Genomic DNA, 15,541 nt, shown 5'->3' with positions numbered 1-15,541 from the left:
TGAAAATCGAGGGGGGGGCAAGTTTATACGCGCATCATCCTAATGTGCGTGGAAACCACGCCTTAGTCCTTTGCTCTCGGACACTGGGTAGTGGTAGTCAAGTTTTTCGGCAGCGGTGAGCCGTCCAGGAGTCGCGTGAGTATTCGTTCGCGCCAACGCATTCGAGTCGGATCGTTCGATCGGGTGGCATCGCGAGCAAACTACAACGTGCCCGTAAAACCGATCTCGGTCGATTTCAAGCAATCGTCACTCGAAACGATTCGTTCGCGTCGAAATCATCCGGGCTCGACGTTGAACGGGAATCCCCTGTTATCCATGCGACTGAAACGAATCGCTAAAATCGAGAGAGTGCCTCCGAAATTTGAATTCCTCCTAAATTCCGTAAACGGCTGACCCAGACAGTTTTCACCTACATAATCGTTCGGCCACCGATATTAGGACCCCGATCACGCGTACGCCGGTAAGTACTTTGCCATTCCGGCAGCGCCTATTACAGTTTATGTATTTATCGGACAATCCATATGTGTTAATTCCATTTGGAAGAGGGAAATCTGTTAACGGTTTCGACGTTTCAGGTAAATGCAAAAGGCTGAATGGTTAAACCAGTTTACGAAAGTATCGTGAATCGAAGGTTCAAAAACGATACTTGTTTCACGCGTGAATATTCATTTACAATTTTACGCGTTTCTTGGGACGTTTTCTGGTTAATTCGTGATCCTATGTAATTATTCGAGCCGAATTTCGCTAACTGATTATGCCGGTTTTTATTTTTCTCTCGAACCGAGTCCTTGGGGGAATGTTATTACATATGCGCTGGGCATACTTTGTCTTGAGATTACTTTTAGTCTCTCCGGTTCTTTGCTATTTCGCTGTCATTTCGATATTCGTTCGCCATTTAAATAAACTCGCTACGGCTAGAATAAACGCTTCTTTTGTTACAAGTAGACTTTTAACAAAAGTCTACTTGTAACAAAATTAGATTTTATGCATTTATGATAGGATCGAATGTAAGAAATGTATGCCGAACATGATCGAAAATTACATGGTCTTACGCAAAACCAATTGAACTTGTATCCGTTGTCACTTATCTATTAAATAATCTATTATCTAGCTAAACTGCCATTAAACGTCTAACAAGTATAACTACTAAATCTATGTACCACTGTGTTTGTGATCTTCTCTTTAGTCTCCTTTTTTCTCATTGATTTCCTTTTCTTCTCCATTTCCCTTATCCATTCTATCACCTTTTCATCTGCGCTCTCTGTTACTATTTTTCCTCTTTTCTCTCCCTCTTCTAATGCCTGACATTCTTCTATCTACTACCTCTTTGTCCTCTTCTCCTATTTGATATCTACCTATTTCCTTCTTTCAAATTCCCACTAATTAATAGAACATATTCTACATAAATTCTTCTATCTATTCTATCTATCTATCTATCTTCTTCTTCTGTATAAATAAAGTTGAAGTGTCCGTCTGTTTGTTCCGGTTAATCTCCGAAACTACTGAACCGATTTTAAAATTTTGTTCGCTAATAGAAAGCTACACTATCGTCACATAAAATAAAGAATTGGAATTGAAAAGCTACAATATCCCTGAATAACATAGGCTACGTTTTATTTTGATTAAAATACGTTTTCAATTTGAAATCTCAAAATTTGTGTCATCGTTATATAATTATCGTTCTCACAATGAGAAATATCGATTGAAATATCTGAGTTACAGAAAAAAAAGACAGTCACCTATTGATTCATGAAGGAATACACGGTCAAATAGTCAGTCGAACGCGAACGACATAAAAAATAAATAGTATTCCACGCGGAGGAAGCCGCGGGGCACAACTAGTATTGAATATTTTCTATGTAGTGTACGCCGTATATGTATAAAATTCATGGTCCAGTTGTACACGTCCACCAATGTATCGTTAAAAAAAGAACATCACCGCGTGAATAAGGAAAAGAAAGGTGTCTGTGTTACTTACGAATTCTTCGTAGATGAACTATTTTCATATTCCCGATGTTTCCTGGTATTCAAACAAGTTTACGCGCACGAAGGGCTTAGGTGTTCGGAGAACCCGACACTTGGCTTTACGAAGATGTATTCATAGTTTCGCGAAAGGATCGCGGTTCGAGTAATTTCGAATTCCGGAGGTAGACGCGACCATTCTTTGTTCAGCGGTAGCTTTTATCCGTCATCTATTGTCAATTGAAACACCTGTTCCAAAGGCATTTCGTCCTATACATATTCACCAGTTTTCACGATGGACATGGCGATTTTATTTTGTCCTGTGAATCGAAACGCATTCGAAATTTTCAGATGTACTGTCAACAGTGAACGTGATAAAGTAAAATAATGTCGCGTCGCTATTATAGATAGAGAACTACTTGTAAATCGTGCGAATGAACGAAGGTTCTGCATTGAGAAAGGGCGTGAAATAATTTGGACGATGGCACACATGGTTCACAACATGCGCATCCAGATTCCAATCAACGACCTTCACCTTCGGCAATGTTCACGATTCGAGATGCACTGTCCCCTTCAAAATCCTTTTAACTCCTTTTAAGTGTTATCTTGCGGCTGAGCTACGTGGGCGACTGCCTTTAATATACATACTTATACTGCGATACAGATGAGAGAATTTAAAGTAATGCAGCTATTATCCTTCAAACGCTTTGATTTTTTTTTTTAGCAATAGAATTATCTACTCTCACTTAGGAAGTGATCTGGGAGACATTTTTATTTCGACACCTCTGGCATGATTTACTATGTTATTGTGACTCATGTATTATGGGATAAAATGAAATTTCTGAGGAAGATTTAGCTTCTTCAGTGGCAATTCACCCTTGGTTTGTTGTACTCCGACTATTATTCTTCAAACGCTTCGAATTTTTTTTAACAACAGAATTATCCACTCTCACTTAGGAAGTGATCTGGGAGACATTTTTATTTCGACACCTCTGGTATGATTTACTATGTTATTGTGACTCGTCCGTTATGGGATGAATGAAATTTCTGAGAAAGATTTAGCTTCTTCAGTGGCAATTCATCCTTGGTCTGTTATAATGCGACTATTATTCTTCAAACGCTTCAAATTTTTTTTACAGCAATAGATTTATCTACTTCCCACTTAGGAGGGATCTAGTTTCTTCAAGAAAGACATTTTTCTTTTGACACCTTTGACATGATTTGCTACGTTATGGTGACTCGTCTATTGTGGGATAAAATGAAATTTCTGAGGAAGATTTAGCTTCTTCAGTGGCAATTCACCCTCATTTTCGTAAGGCGTTCCCTCGCGTATCGGCTGTCGCGGTTTGAGGTCGACCGCGGTAATGTGGTTATAATCTTCATTCTCGAGTATAAAGTAGCGATTCGTTTAACTCTGACACCTGTCGTCGGTGCTCGGCTTACTTACGTGCGTAACTGTCACTTCATTGAATCCATACATCACAATACAATTATTTCGATTTTTTTTGACATTACTTTTTGCCTTACATAATTCTTTAATTTTCGCTTAGTTCGCGTGATCGTAACTCTATACATTACATTTAAATTAGTCTCGTGTTTGCTACTCGTCTGCTAGGGGTCCAGTCTGGGGCCCGCTGACCCTCCTCTAGCTAGGATACTCCCGAATCGCTAAGCTCGTACCGCAGCTGCCATATTCGCATGCTACAGCCCCTGAGGGTCACACTTACTACCGTTATGATCGCTAATAAAGACGTTGCTTTGTCGTTAAACATGCGAGTAACGAGGTAACAATAAGTTGTACGACAATTAAGATAATGTAAGGATTATATGAATGAAGAATTAAAGTCGACCACACGATTATTGTATCCTACTGAACTAAATAACCGATTAATAATAATTTCTAACGTGATTACATTTGAAATTTGTTTAACAATCGAGTGCCCCTAACCAATGCGTCATTGTTATGTGTTATCGAATGCAGGAGATTGAATTACGTTTGAAATAAAAGTCCGAGTCCGGATCATTTGTGTTCAGACACGTGATAAGTGTTTCGGTTAGTGATTCTTTTATCTAGCAATTAATTTATCGACGCGTTCACGTGCAAAGACGTTAACATTGGATCGGTTTAATGTCAACTTTAATGTATGTTAATCTCATTCAATATTTTCGCTTCGCTTCAGTTGCGTGGATGTCAGCGAGACAGCGACAAGCGGAAACGAAAGGGTATACGAATTTTTCATCGTTCTCCTTTTAATCTACGCGACATTATTTTGTATTTTGGCGAAACGTCGAAATTATGGAAACATGATTCTCGAGATGGTATCAAACAGGACAAATAATAAAATTAAACATAGAACAGGAACACGTTCCAATAAACTTTATGCTCTGATAGAATTTACGCTCTTTAGGTGTCGAAGGATAATTTAAAGAACTTTAAATTTCTATAACAGGAAACCATAAGAAAAAGACAGTAATAAATTCCAGAAACAATCTGTGAATGATCCAGGTTAGGGGCAAAAAATGAACCAATATTCACCGCCCACATTCAAAATAAATATAACAATATATACACCAACCAAGGAATTTATACGAAACGGGTTTTTCATGGTAATCGCAAAAGCAGAATTTCGCTGGACACCATCGACGTTCTTCTCTGTAATGCACGAGTGAATTTTTATGTTTACACTTCTGAAGTGTACGCATTAATTTGCGTATAAAATTGGGTTTGGACGCCTTAATAAAATTGTTGAATTAAATAAGTAACCCTGTAATCTATATAGGGAAAACGAGAAGCTTTTACTTTTAAATTAAACTATGGAATTCGTAAAATGCTTCAATGAATAGGAAAGTGTCACAGTTACCAAACGATCGCGTGTAACAGCTGATGTATGATACAATAAGCAGCTTTAGAATCACCTTTATTGTCGTAATCCGACCCGATTGGCGCTATACATACTCTAGCGTCTACTTTCTTACGCAAGATTCCGTTGCTACTAACTGATTCAAGGCCATACATCTGCAATTTATTCACGATGTCCCCTAATTCATTTGCTATAATACTTTAAAGCAAATGGAACCGGAACTCTGAGGCACAATTAAAACCATTACCAATCCTGTCGGAACGGAATTCCTACAATGATTTAAAAATAACACTGTAATCTATATTATGTGTGAATTCTGTTTTAGGCAACCATGATCACCAGATCTCGCTGCCCCGATATATGGTTCCTAGTATCCTGTTTCTTCCTGCAGGTAAGTATTCGGCGTAGAAATTAATTCTGGGGCTTCGCATTCAATCATTTACAACTGTAATTTAAATAAAAATAATTATCTTCCATGTTTGTCACGTTAACAAATAATAAACCGCATTCAATATTAAGTTTTCAAACTAATACGTGCTTTCTTGGACTGTGCGAGAGAACATTAGGTCTGAGAAAGTCAGAGAATTAATTTTTACGGTCAATAAATTCAAATAATTTTTAATTTAATAAAATTGAGTGTTAACCACTAGTTATCCTATTACGTGAAAACTCTTTTATCCGAACACTTTAATGTCCTAATAATCCCTTCAATCTTATTTGTCCTAACTAATCCCCCACAAATTAATCCACGTTGGTTCTTCTATTCAGGGTGTCCTAAAAATGTTGTAACACATTGAAAGGGGTAGTTCAAGAGGTGATTTCGAACAACTTTTTCCTTAGCGAAAATGTTTGTCCGAGGTTTGGTTAAAGAGATATTAAGAGAAAACCCCGACCAATGAGAGCGCGCGTATACCGTTGGAGCGGCCGTGGTAGCGAAGGCTACGAGCTAGGCGGCTGCGTCAATGTCCTATGATGCACGTCGAGTCACTTGTTCGCGTACAAGCGTGGCCGCTTACCACATAGCCTTCGCTACCGCGGCCGCTCCAACGGTATCCGCGCGCTCTCATTGGTCAGTGTTTTTCGTTAATATCTCCTCAACGAAGCCTCGGACAACATTTTCGCTAAAGAAAATGTTGTTTCAAATCACCACCCGAACCACCTCTTTCAAGGTGTTACAACATTTTTGGGACACCCTATATTTACGAACTAGTATCACCATCCTCAAAGATTGTTCCTGGACCCACAGAAGTGTAACATTAATTCAGCACACTTCGGTTACATAATAAACACATCACCGCTTTTATCGATTAGTTTCAATTTCAAGACAAATTACGGTTGTCGTAATTTTCGTCCAGGCGTATAATCACGTTGGCCACTGGCGAGGAAAGTTTACAACAACACGTTTTCCAGAGGGCTCGTTTAAAATTATCCAACCGACCTGTCAGTTGCGTGATTTACTTTTACGTCACCGCGTTTCGCAACGCACACGACCTACTGTTTATTTTGTTTTAAGAAAACTGCATACTCCTTGCCCGTGGCCCTCGATGAGGGCCAAGCGATATTCCACGAAATTTCAAGAATACCTTGTAAACCAGTCGCGAGTTAAGTTATGGAAGCCATTTTTCATGCGCGCCCATAATAGTACTTCGAATCATGCTGTTACGTGAAATCCAGCACAAAAGATTCCTTCGATTTATTCTTTAATTAAAAAATCTGTATTAAAGTTGCCCGTGTTAAAATTCTTTGGATTTTTTCGATAATTAATTATGCTATACATCAACTGTAAAGCGCCCCTTGATACCATAACAGTGCTTTGAATCTTGATGTCATACGAAATTCAGCACAGAAGATTCCTTTAATTTATTCTTTAATTAAAAGTGGCTGCCTGTGTTAGAAATTTTGTGAAATTTTTCTGAAATCTTCATGTGTCTGGACAAACGTTTTTATATATGCTATATATCGATTGGAAGGCGCCCCTCGATAAGCATGATACGCTCAGGTTTTATGGTTACCTTCAATCTTGTAAATTATTCGTCGTAAAATACTCGAGGTGTTTGGAAGAATAAAACCTGGCGATTCTAAAGGTTCTGAGTCCCATTCACGTGAACGGGCACGGACGACTGATGGATCCACCTGCTCGGAACAGCATGTGGCGTTTTGGATTTCCGAATCCTGTCAATTACAACGACAACGAACTCTTTTGCGGTGGCTACGCGGGTGAGTTACTCGATAATTAAATATATAATAAGTCAATGAGGTTTAACAAAATGAAAAATTTGAGTATCGTTACCGTTATTGTCTTGACGAGTTCTTATAGGAGCGTTACTGTTTAGTGCAATGGGTGCAGAACGAAGGTCAATGCGGAATTTGTGGTGATCCCTATCACCTGAACGAGCCAAGGCCCCACGAAGCAGGCGGTGACTATGCAAGAGGAACTATTGTCAGGCACTACACGGCTGGTCAGGTGATTTGATTGTTATTTATACGGATGCTTCGACTGATAAACAGAGAATGGAACTTTTTAACAAGATTCGAATATATTAATTGCTTGCATCGGTTCCACTCGTTTTTATAAATCCGGGAATGCATTGCAGGCGAAAGAGAAAAATAAGGGGTTCGTCCTGGTTGACTGTTTTCGAAACACGCCTTTTTCAGGAATTCCTTCAGAAACTGAGGAATGGAATTTAATGGCTGTCTCGTTAAACATTTACTATCTTGCTGTATCACGCTGCACTCTTTTATCTTCTATCCTCTTGGAAGTTCTGCCTGGTCCCAGGGTCGCCTAAAAAAAGTTAAAGTTAGAATAATTCTTAAGGAATGCGTGTATAAAGTTATGGCTAATGGACAGCGAGTGCTGTTTGGTGAATTTTTTAAGATCGTACCAGTGAGACGCTGGAGCACTTAGCATGACTATCTGAAGGCATGCAGAGGCGGGCAGGAATAGATAAGTTCTTGGAGGATGGAATAGATAGGTGGGAAAGGAGTGTCTTGATTATTTATCAAGTTCCACGAAACTAAAAGTTTTCCAGTAGCGATTCAAATAATTAATAGATAATCGTACATCATTGTTACGTTACGTTTGTTGGTGTTATACGCGTACAGGATATCGACGTCGAGGTTGAACTGACGGCAAACCACATGGGACGATTCGAAATGTACCTTTGCCCCAACAATAATCCAAGGAAGGAAGCAACTCAAGATTGCTTCGACAGGTAATCAAAATTCCCTGTATCTCTGGTATGTTATTAAAAGCAGTAAATCTATTGACACAAATCTGTATTCTCGAGGTATCCTTTATATGTGTCTGGAACACGGGACGTTCGCTTCGAGATACCCGAAGACACCGAAAAGAAAGCCATTTTTCGGTACAGGGTAACTTTACCAGCCTACGTCACCTGTAGTCAGTGCGTGATACAATGGAATTATTACACTGGTTGGTATCGTTGTATTTATGTACTCGACACGTTGACTGCTAGACTGATCGTTGTGAAAATGTCTATACAATTAGAAATGATATAATGATATAATAAATATAATAAATATATTAGAATTTACCAATCCTATTCAGATTTATTTTCTTCGACACTTCAGCTTCGGAATGAATTTATTTAAATTCTCAGTGAAAATTCTTATCGCCCATATGTGTGCCGGCAGTCAACGTGTTAACTATTGCATGAATAAGGATTATTAAAAGTTTGGGGATTTCACCCTCACAATCGAAACGTGTCTGGATCGTTAACGGAGTTTCATTAAAATCGGAGGCGGGCAGATTTTGTCCTTCCTCGCGAATGCAATATGAATGATTTATAAAGAGGGGGCTTAAATTTCAACGTACGAATATAATACAGTAATGCCTCGTTAGTCGTCGCGAAGTTATCGGCACCGTTTCGTGGAACCGTTCGCGCGAACCAAGCCCCCGCGTTATTTACGACTCGCGATCGATGATGAATCATCGGTTGAACAAATCGACGAAGCAAGGAAACCGAAATTTCTATGTTCTTCATTTTATTATCGTACTACTGTTTCAATTGGATGGACGAGATTTTTACGATGACGATGCTACCACATAATCGTAATTAACTAATACGGCAGACTAAACTTGACGATTGGCGATAGAAATTAAGCAGAAGGGTCATTGGACTCAACGCTACTTGACTATTTTATAGAAAACGAAAATGTTGATGCACTTGTGCTTTTAGAGGAGGAACTATACAGATTTTGAAATGGTAGAGTAAAAGAGCTACTCGGAAGGTGATGTAGACTACTCTGTAGATACAGCAAATCGCTCTATTGATAACGTAGGACACTCTGTCGGTCAACATTGCGACCAACTTGAGTTCTGGTCCAAGCTACAGTTGCATGCAAAAGTTTCTGGCCAAAAATAATTTTCGTATTCAATTATGTATAATACGTGTAAAGTATAAATACAAATATATCATAATAAAGAGCTTTTATTATAATATCGAAATGTACAACTCAAAAATTTGATACAACAAGTAATAATTATTTATAACAAAAATAACAATTTTTACTTCTTCATAAGTATCCGACCAAGTACAAAACATAAAGAAAAACACGATAACTGAAGGAAAAATGTTCAAAAATGGTTACAAATGTAACATTATCGTCAATATTTAGTAACCATACCCTGTGAAGCTATCACGGCGGCACATCGATGAGGCATCGATTCAATAAGATTTGATGATTCTATCTTGAAAGATATTTCTCCACTCTTCTTGAATGTTTGCCCATAAAGCAGCTTTATTGGTACAATTAACAGTTCCTATTCTTAGATTAAGCTCTTGCCATGAATGTTCTATGGGATTCAAGTCTGGAGATTGATCTCGGCCAATCTAGAATTCGGATCTTATTCTTCGTGAAAAAGTCCAGAAGCAACCCAGACCGATGTTTTGTATCATTGTTTTGTTGAAATATCCATCTTCGTGGCAAATTTCGACAGGCATAAGGTAGCATTTGTTCTGATAGAATATTCCTATTCATAGGAGCATTCATAGTACCCTCAATTTTGTTAATTGGACCGACGCACAGTGCGGAATAAGTGGACAAAATTCAATATTAGTATATATCACAATGTGAGGCAGATTTCTATCGTAGAAAATGTGTGTCAACGTGGAAATTGTTATAAATAATCATTTATTAATTATTTGTATCCATAATACAATCTTTATCTTTAAACAAACATACAGACAAAACGGCAAAAAATATCCTGAGTTCTCAACATATTTGGATACATTATTTGTTATATTTTACGAAACTTATAAGTTTTCTTTCAAATACTTGCAACGTTCGGTTTTACATAATTTTTACCGTACTATTGGTGTAGGGTCGTAATTGGAAGTTAAAAATTCTGATTTAATTGATTTATGGATTTCTATAAAAATTATTTCTCAAATCCTTGGTCAAAACGAAGCATATTTTGTTAAATAACATATAGGAGCAACTTCTATTATTTATGAGAAAAAAATTCCTAAAGAATTCGAAATATGGACTACTAAAGCGACAATTTTACAATATTACATCATTCTTCTGTATGATAATCATAAACTCATACATACCGTTGGATTCAGAATAAAAAAACGCTTTTACTGATCCAGAAATAAATCAAAATTTTCAAAAATTTCGAGGGGAGGGGGGTAATTTAAAAAAAAATTTGTTCTTTTTTAGATTTGTTGGTATTGGTTTATAGGCCTTTAAAAACAGTGTAATGTTTGCTTGAACATTTTTTTGTAATCTCTAATCGTTTCCGAGCAAAAGTAAAAGGGGCGGCTCGGATAAAAGGGTTAATTTCTCTCTCAAAACGCAAAATTTGCACGTACTGAGGATGGTGTAATTCATAAGAAGGTCCCACAAACAAGTATACAAAGTTTCATCAAAATCGGGATTTGTCAATTTTTTGTTAAATTTGTTAATTTTGTTGTGATTTTATTAATGTTTATGGTTAATTTTAATTTTTTTTTTGTGAATAAATAGCAATATATTTATATTAGTAAAGAAATTTTGATTTTTGTCCACAATTTTGCTATTTGTCCGCACTGTGCGACGCTTTTCCAAGAAAATGCACCTCAAAGCATAATACTACCTCCACCGTGCTTCACTGTTGGTATTTGATATCGGGAATCATTCCTAGTGCCTTGTGGTCGTCTAACATACCTTCTCCCATTTGGCTGGCATTAGTCAAAGTACTGTTTCACGTAGACTTACAGAAGTTGGAGTTAAAAAACCACTGATAAGTAAAAAAAAAAATAAGAAGGCCAGATTAGAGTTTGCAAAGAAACACCGGAGTTGCACAGTTAAAGATTGGACGAAAGTGCTGTTTTCGAATGAAACTAAAATTAATTTATTAGGTTGTCCCGAAAGTTTGTTTCGCGAGTTGCACTCAATTATTTTATATGGTCGTGTTTATATAAATAGACAATCTAATTTCATAGATATTCATGTTGTAACAGTAATGGAGCAAAATGAATCGTGCACAATTCAGTAATGTAACATGAAACATAAAATATTGTGCATGTATTACTTATTAATAAAGCGAAAGAAACTTTTGGGACAACCTAATATCTGGAAATGATGGGAGAAGGTATGTTAGACGACCGCAAGGCACTAGGAATGACTTCCGATATCAAATACCAACAGTGAAGCACGGAGGAGATACTATTATGCTTTGGGGTGTATTTTCTTGGAAATGCGTCGGTCCAATTTACAAAATTGAGGATACTATGAACGCTCCTATGTATAGAGATATTCTATCGGAACAAATGCTACCTTATGCCCGTAGAAATTTGCCACGAAGATGGATATTTCAACAAGAAAATGATACAAAACATCGGTCTGGGTTGCTTCAGGACTTTTTCACGAAGAATAAGATCCGAATTCTAGATTGACCGAGTCAATCTCCAGACTTGAATCCTATACAACATTTATGGCAAGAGCTTAATCTAAGAATAGGAACTGTTAATTGTACCAATAAAGCTGCTTTATGGACAAAAATTCAAGAAGAGTGGAGATATATCTCTCAAGATAGAATCATCAATAGACTGCGGAACTTTATGCATTTATAGGAAATTTGAATATGCAAGAAACTACAAAATTTAAACAATACGCAAAAATATATAAAATATTGAAAGTAAAGTTTATGTTATAATATTTACAGAATAGAATAAATTCTTATTTAGGTTCAATTTTCGTAGGCACGTTTGCGAAGATTTTATTTTGCATAAAGATCCGCAGTCTAATCATCAAATCTTATTGAATCGATGCCTCATCGATATGCCGCCGTGATAGCTTCACAGGGTATGGTTACTAAATATTGACGATAATGTTACATTTGTAACCATTTCTGAACATGTTTTCTTCAGTTATCGTGTTTTTTCTTTATGTTTTGTACTTGGTCGGATACTTATGAAGAAGTAAAAATTGTTATTTTTGTTGAAAATAATTATTACTTGTTGTATCAAATTTTTGAGTTGTATTAGGTTGTCCCGAAAGTTTCTTTCGCGAGTTGCACTCAATTATTTTATGTGGGCGTGTTTATATAAATAGACAATCTCATGTCATAGATATTCATGTTGTAACAGTAACGGAGCAAAATGAATCGTACACAATTCAGTAATGTAACATAAAACATAAAATATTGTGCATGTATTACTTATCAATAAAGCGAAAGAAACTTTTCGGACAACCTAATACATTTCGGTAGTATAATAAAAGCTCTTTATTATGATATATTTGTACTTCTACTTTACACTTATTATACATAATTTAATTCCAAAATTATTTTTGGCCGGAAACTTTTGCATGTAACTGTATACTGTGGGTAAGCAAAGCGATTTGTTTTATCGACCCACAAAGTATCCTACATTAACAACCAGGTGCTTCCCATCATCCTCCACCCTATATTTTACATTTCAGCAATGCTATCGAGCATAATTTTTTAATAAATGTTAATAGGTAATATGTGGGGCATTTGTGAAAATGGGACCGAGGCTAGCGGTTGTGGTAAGCCAGAAACGTTTCGAAATTGCGCGGACGTTAGCATTGTTACGAGTACAGCTGGTGTGCCACCGCTCTTCGTGCAGCAGGATAATCCATTTTTGCTGCACTACAAAGACTATCGTTCGCCAAACAACATATTTCCACTTGTCGTCAGGTGAGCGTACTCCGATTTTAACACTAGGTTTGAGTAGATTTCTTATCAGATTTCTATCAGCGCAGTAATGTTTTAACGATCGAAGTCGATTGACTAAAATTAATCAGGAGCCTTGAGATGTTCTTATATGGATAAAAGTCAGCATGGTTAACGAAAAGTATGAATGGTTTCTATAAAATCGTATGAAATTTGGAATGGACCCGAGTGTTAAATCAATGGACATTTACCATAAAGTGGCGGCTACTATAAAGTGACTTTAATTTTAGGTCTCAGGTTTGCTTGCCCACTTACTTGTACCGACGTATACCTGGCATGAGCGAATGGTGTCAAATGAATTGTCTCCGCTACCCACCGAACTGTCCGTCGTCCATCTGCCTATGTCCGTGAGTAATTGCACCTTGATCCATCTAGAAACTTGGAATTTTTTTTAAACACTTTCTCGCGTCACCATCGGTCACGTCGATTTCAATAAAATTGATACGGAATGGCGTTAGCGAGGAGAGACGAAGACCGAATCGAATCTGTAACGTTAGATTCGTATCGCTTACGAGCATTATAGAATACAAAAAGGTCTTGACAGTCTTGATCGGTGTTGAAAGTGTTGGTCGGCCTTGATGGTTTGATCGGTCTTAAAAGTCTTGGTCGGTTTTGAAAGTTTTCAAACAGCCTTGAAGTCCTCATCGGTTTTGAAACATTTCAACGAATCTTGAACACCGTGCATAAATGAATACATGAATTTATAGATTCATAAAGTGTTTCGATCATTTCTATCCCTTGAAATGGGTTTATTAGACTGTAATGTGTGATCGAATCGCAGTAAAAATTCGCTAGAACGCCCAAGAAACATATTGCGTAATCTCAGAAGGAGGATCATAAATTTTTAAGTATTCAAGTTATTTGATAGTTTCTTAAGTAACGAAGTAATCGTTTGGACAATTTTAATAGGGAACTTTGCGATGCAGTCGGAGAGATATCTGGCAAAGAAGGAGCGAGCGTTTATTGCATGGACAAGTGTCTCGTCTATCCACCCAGCTGTCCCCTTCATCGCTGTCGCTGTTATTAAACAAAATTCGAGTACAATTTGCAAGAAACCATCGTACGGCGAAAGTTGCGACAATGTTTTATTTAATTTTTCACAGGGATTATTACCGCCATCGTCTATAAGTAGATTGCGAATCTTTATACAAAATAAAATATTTGCAAACGTGCCTACACAAATTGAACCTAAACACGAATTTATTTTACTCTGTAAATATTATAATACGAATTCTACATTATTGCATACTGTGTGCATTTTGTAGTTTCTTGCGCATTCAAATTTCCTATAAATGCATAAACATCCGCAGTCTATTTTTAAAAAAAATTCAATCTAAACGCTATTGCCTTTCAAAGGTACTCTCGATATCGTTTCAAAAATAATTCACACCTTCGGAAGAATTGTAAAAATTTGGACGATCGTTGTTCCATTATATAAAGTGAAATAAAATCTTCGTCTGTACGAATCCACGCTACTTTCTTACTCCTAAACATACACTCTAAAATAAAACGAACCAGATCGTAAATTTTATGCATTTCTGACATAAATCAATCTAATAAACACACGTCAAACACAATCGAATTGTGCAATTGAAATAACTATGCAAAATGAAATATTGTTATTATAATAACTGCAGAATACATTCAACATTTTTATGCTATTGTACGTCACGAATGCGTAAAATCCTCGGTCTAAAAACGATCGACGAAGACACAGGTGCACGATGTCACGGCTGTGCCGGGGAGAAAGAGGTAAGCCAGGGATTCAACACGACGCACAGTTTAATGTCACTATAATATTTAATATTAGGACATTCTATTGACAGCTTATAACATTACGCATGTATCACATATTATATATGCAACGAATAACATATTTCCTGCTTTTACGTGTACGCAGACACACGTGAAACGCGTACACGTAAACGCAGCTACGTTCAATGAGAAATTTGCTCGATTCTCTCTACGCGGGATCACGGCGAATCATGCGATCGCAATATGCACCGTACGTTGAGTATCATGTCTTAATTTCTCAATGAAGACTCGTCACTCGTAGTTTATGTCGGCCTCTACTGACGCGAAACGGGTCGGCTCTGCTCCGTCGGTTTCTTATTTACTTTTTTTTTTCCATTTTTCTTCTTTGATAACTATACACTGTTAATACTTTACAAAACTATGTACACTAAAGCCTCTTTGTACTCTATAACGTGTCGTCTTACTCCTAAACAATAACGATTCATCCTCGTTTCGTTCTTTTGCATGTACTTTAATCGCTTATAGTTGAACCGAAGAAAGAATCGGCTATCGGGTAATCGTTCGTTCCGATTCGGTGGTTTCGAATAAAAGCTCGAAGGATATCGTTTCGAATGCAGACATTTCAATTGAATTGGTCGACAAGGCGTAAAGAGAGTATGCTGAACGTTTGCGTTAGTTTGGGACGATAGATTCGAAGTAAGCGTAGCTTTCGAATTTTCTTCCAATGAGAAGTTCCTTTCCCTGTTCACCCACAGACGAT

At 37.2% G+C, this 15,541-nt stretch overlaps 1 protein-coding gene across 1 annotated transcript; it reads left to right on the top strand.

Moving 5' to 3' along the window:
• On the top strand, window positions 1–15,173 carry LOC128892374 (uncharacterized). Its single transcript, XM_054152745.1, has 9 exons — window positions 1–460; window positions 5,149–5,214; window positions 6,908–7,040; window positions 7,157–7,287; window positions 7,926–8,035; window positions 8,111–8,256; window positions 12,792–12,990; window positions 13,257–13,373; window positions 13,936–15,173. The coding sequence occupies exons 2-9, from the start codon at window positions 5,155–5,157 to the stop codon at window positions 14,051–14,053; spliced, it is 1,014 nt and encodes a 337-aa protein (XP_054008720.1). The 5' UTR covers window positions 1–460; window positions 5,149–5,154; the 3' UTR covers window positions 14,054–15,173.
• Window positions 15,174–15,541: the final 368 nt, after the last annotated feature.

This window comes from Hylaeus anthracinus, unplaced genomic scaffold (genome assembly GCF_026225885.1).
Source record: "Hylaeus anthracinus isolate JK02 unplaced genomic scaffold, UHH_iyHylAnth1.0_haploid 12002, whole genome shotgun sequence".
In the NCBI taxonomy this organism is placed as follows: Eukaryota; Metazoa; Arthropoda; class Insecta; order Hymenoptera; family Colletidae; genus Hylaeus; species Hylaeus anthracinus.
Note: the sequence above shows the minus strand (reverse complement) of the source record. Positions and strands in the feature narration are given on the sequence as shown.

Bases quoted from the DNA above. Each gene is read 5' to 3' on its own strand.
- LOC128892374 (XM_054152745.1), top strand. From the start codon at position 5,155: ATGATCACCAGATCTCGCTGCCCCGATATATGGTTCCTAGTATCCTGT. The intron at 8,036-8,110 runs GTAATCAAAATT...TGTATTCTCGAG, and splicing joins ACTCAAGATTGCTTCGACAG to GTATCCTTTATATGTGTCTG. The intron at 12,991-13,256 runs GTGAGCGTACTC...CTTTAATTTTAG, and splicing joins ATATTTCCACTTGTCGTCAG to GTCTCAGGTTTGCTTGCCCA.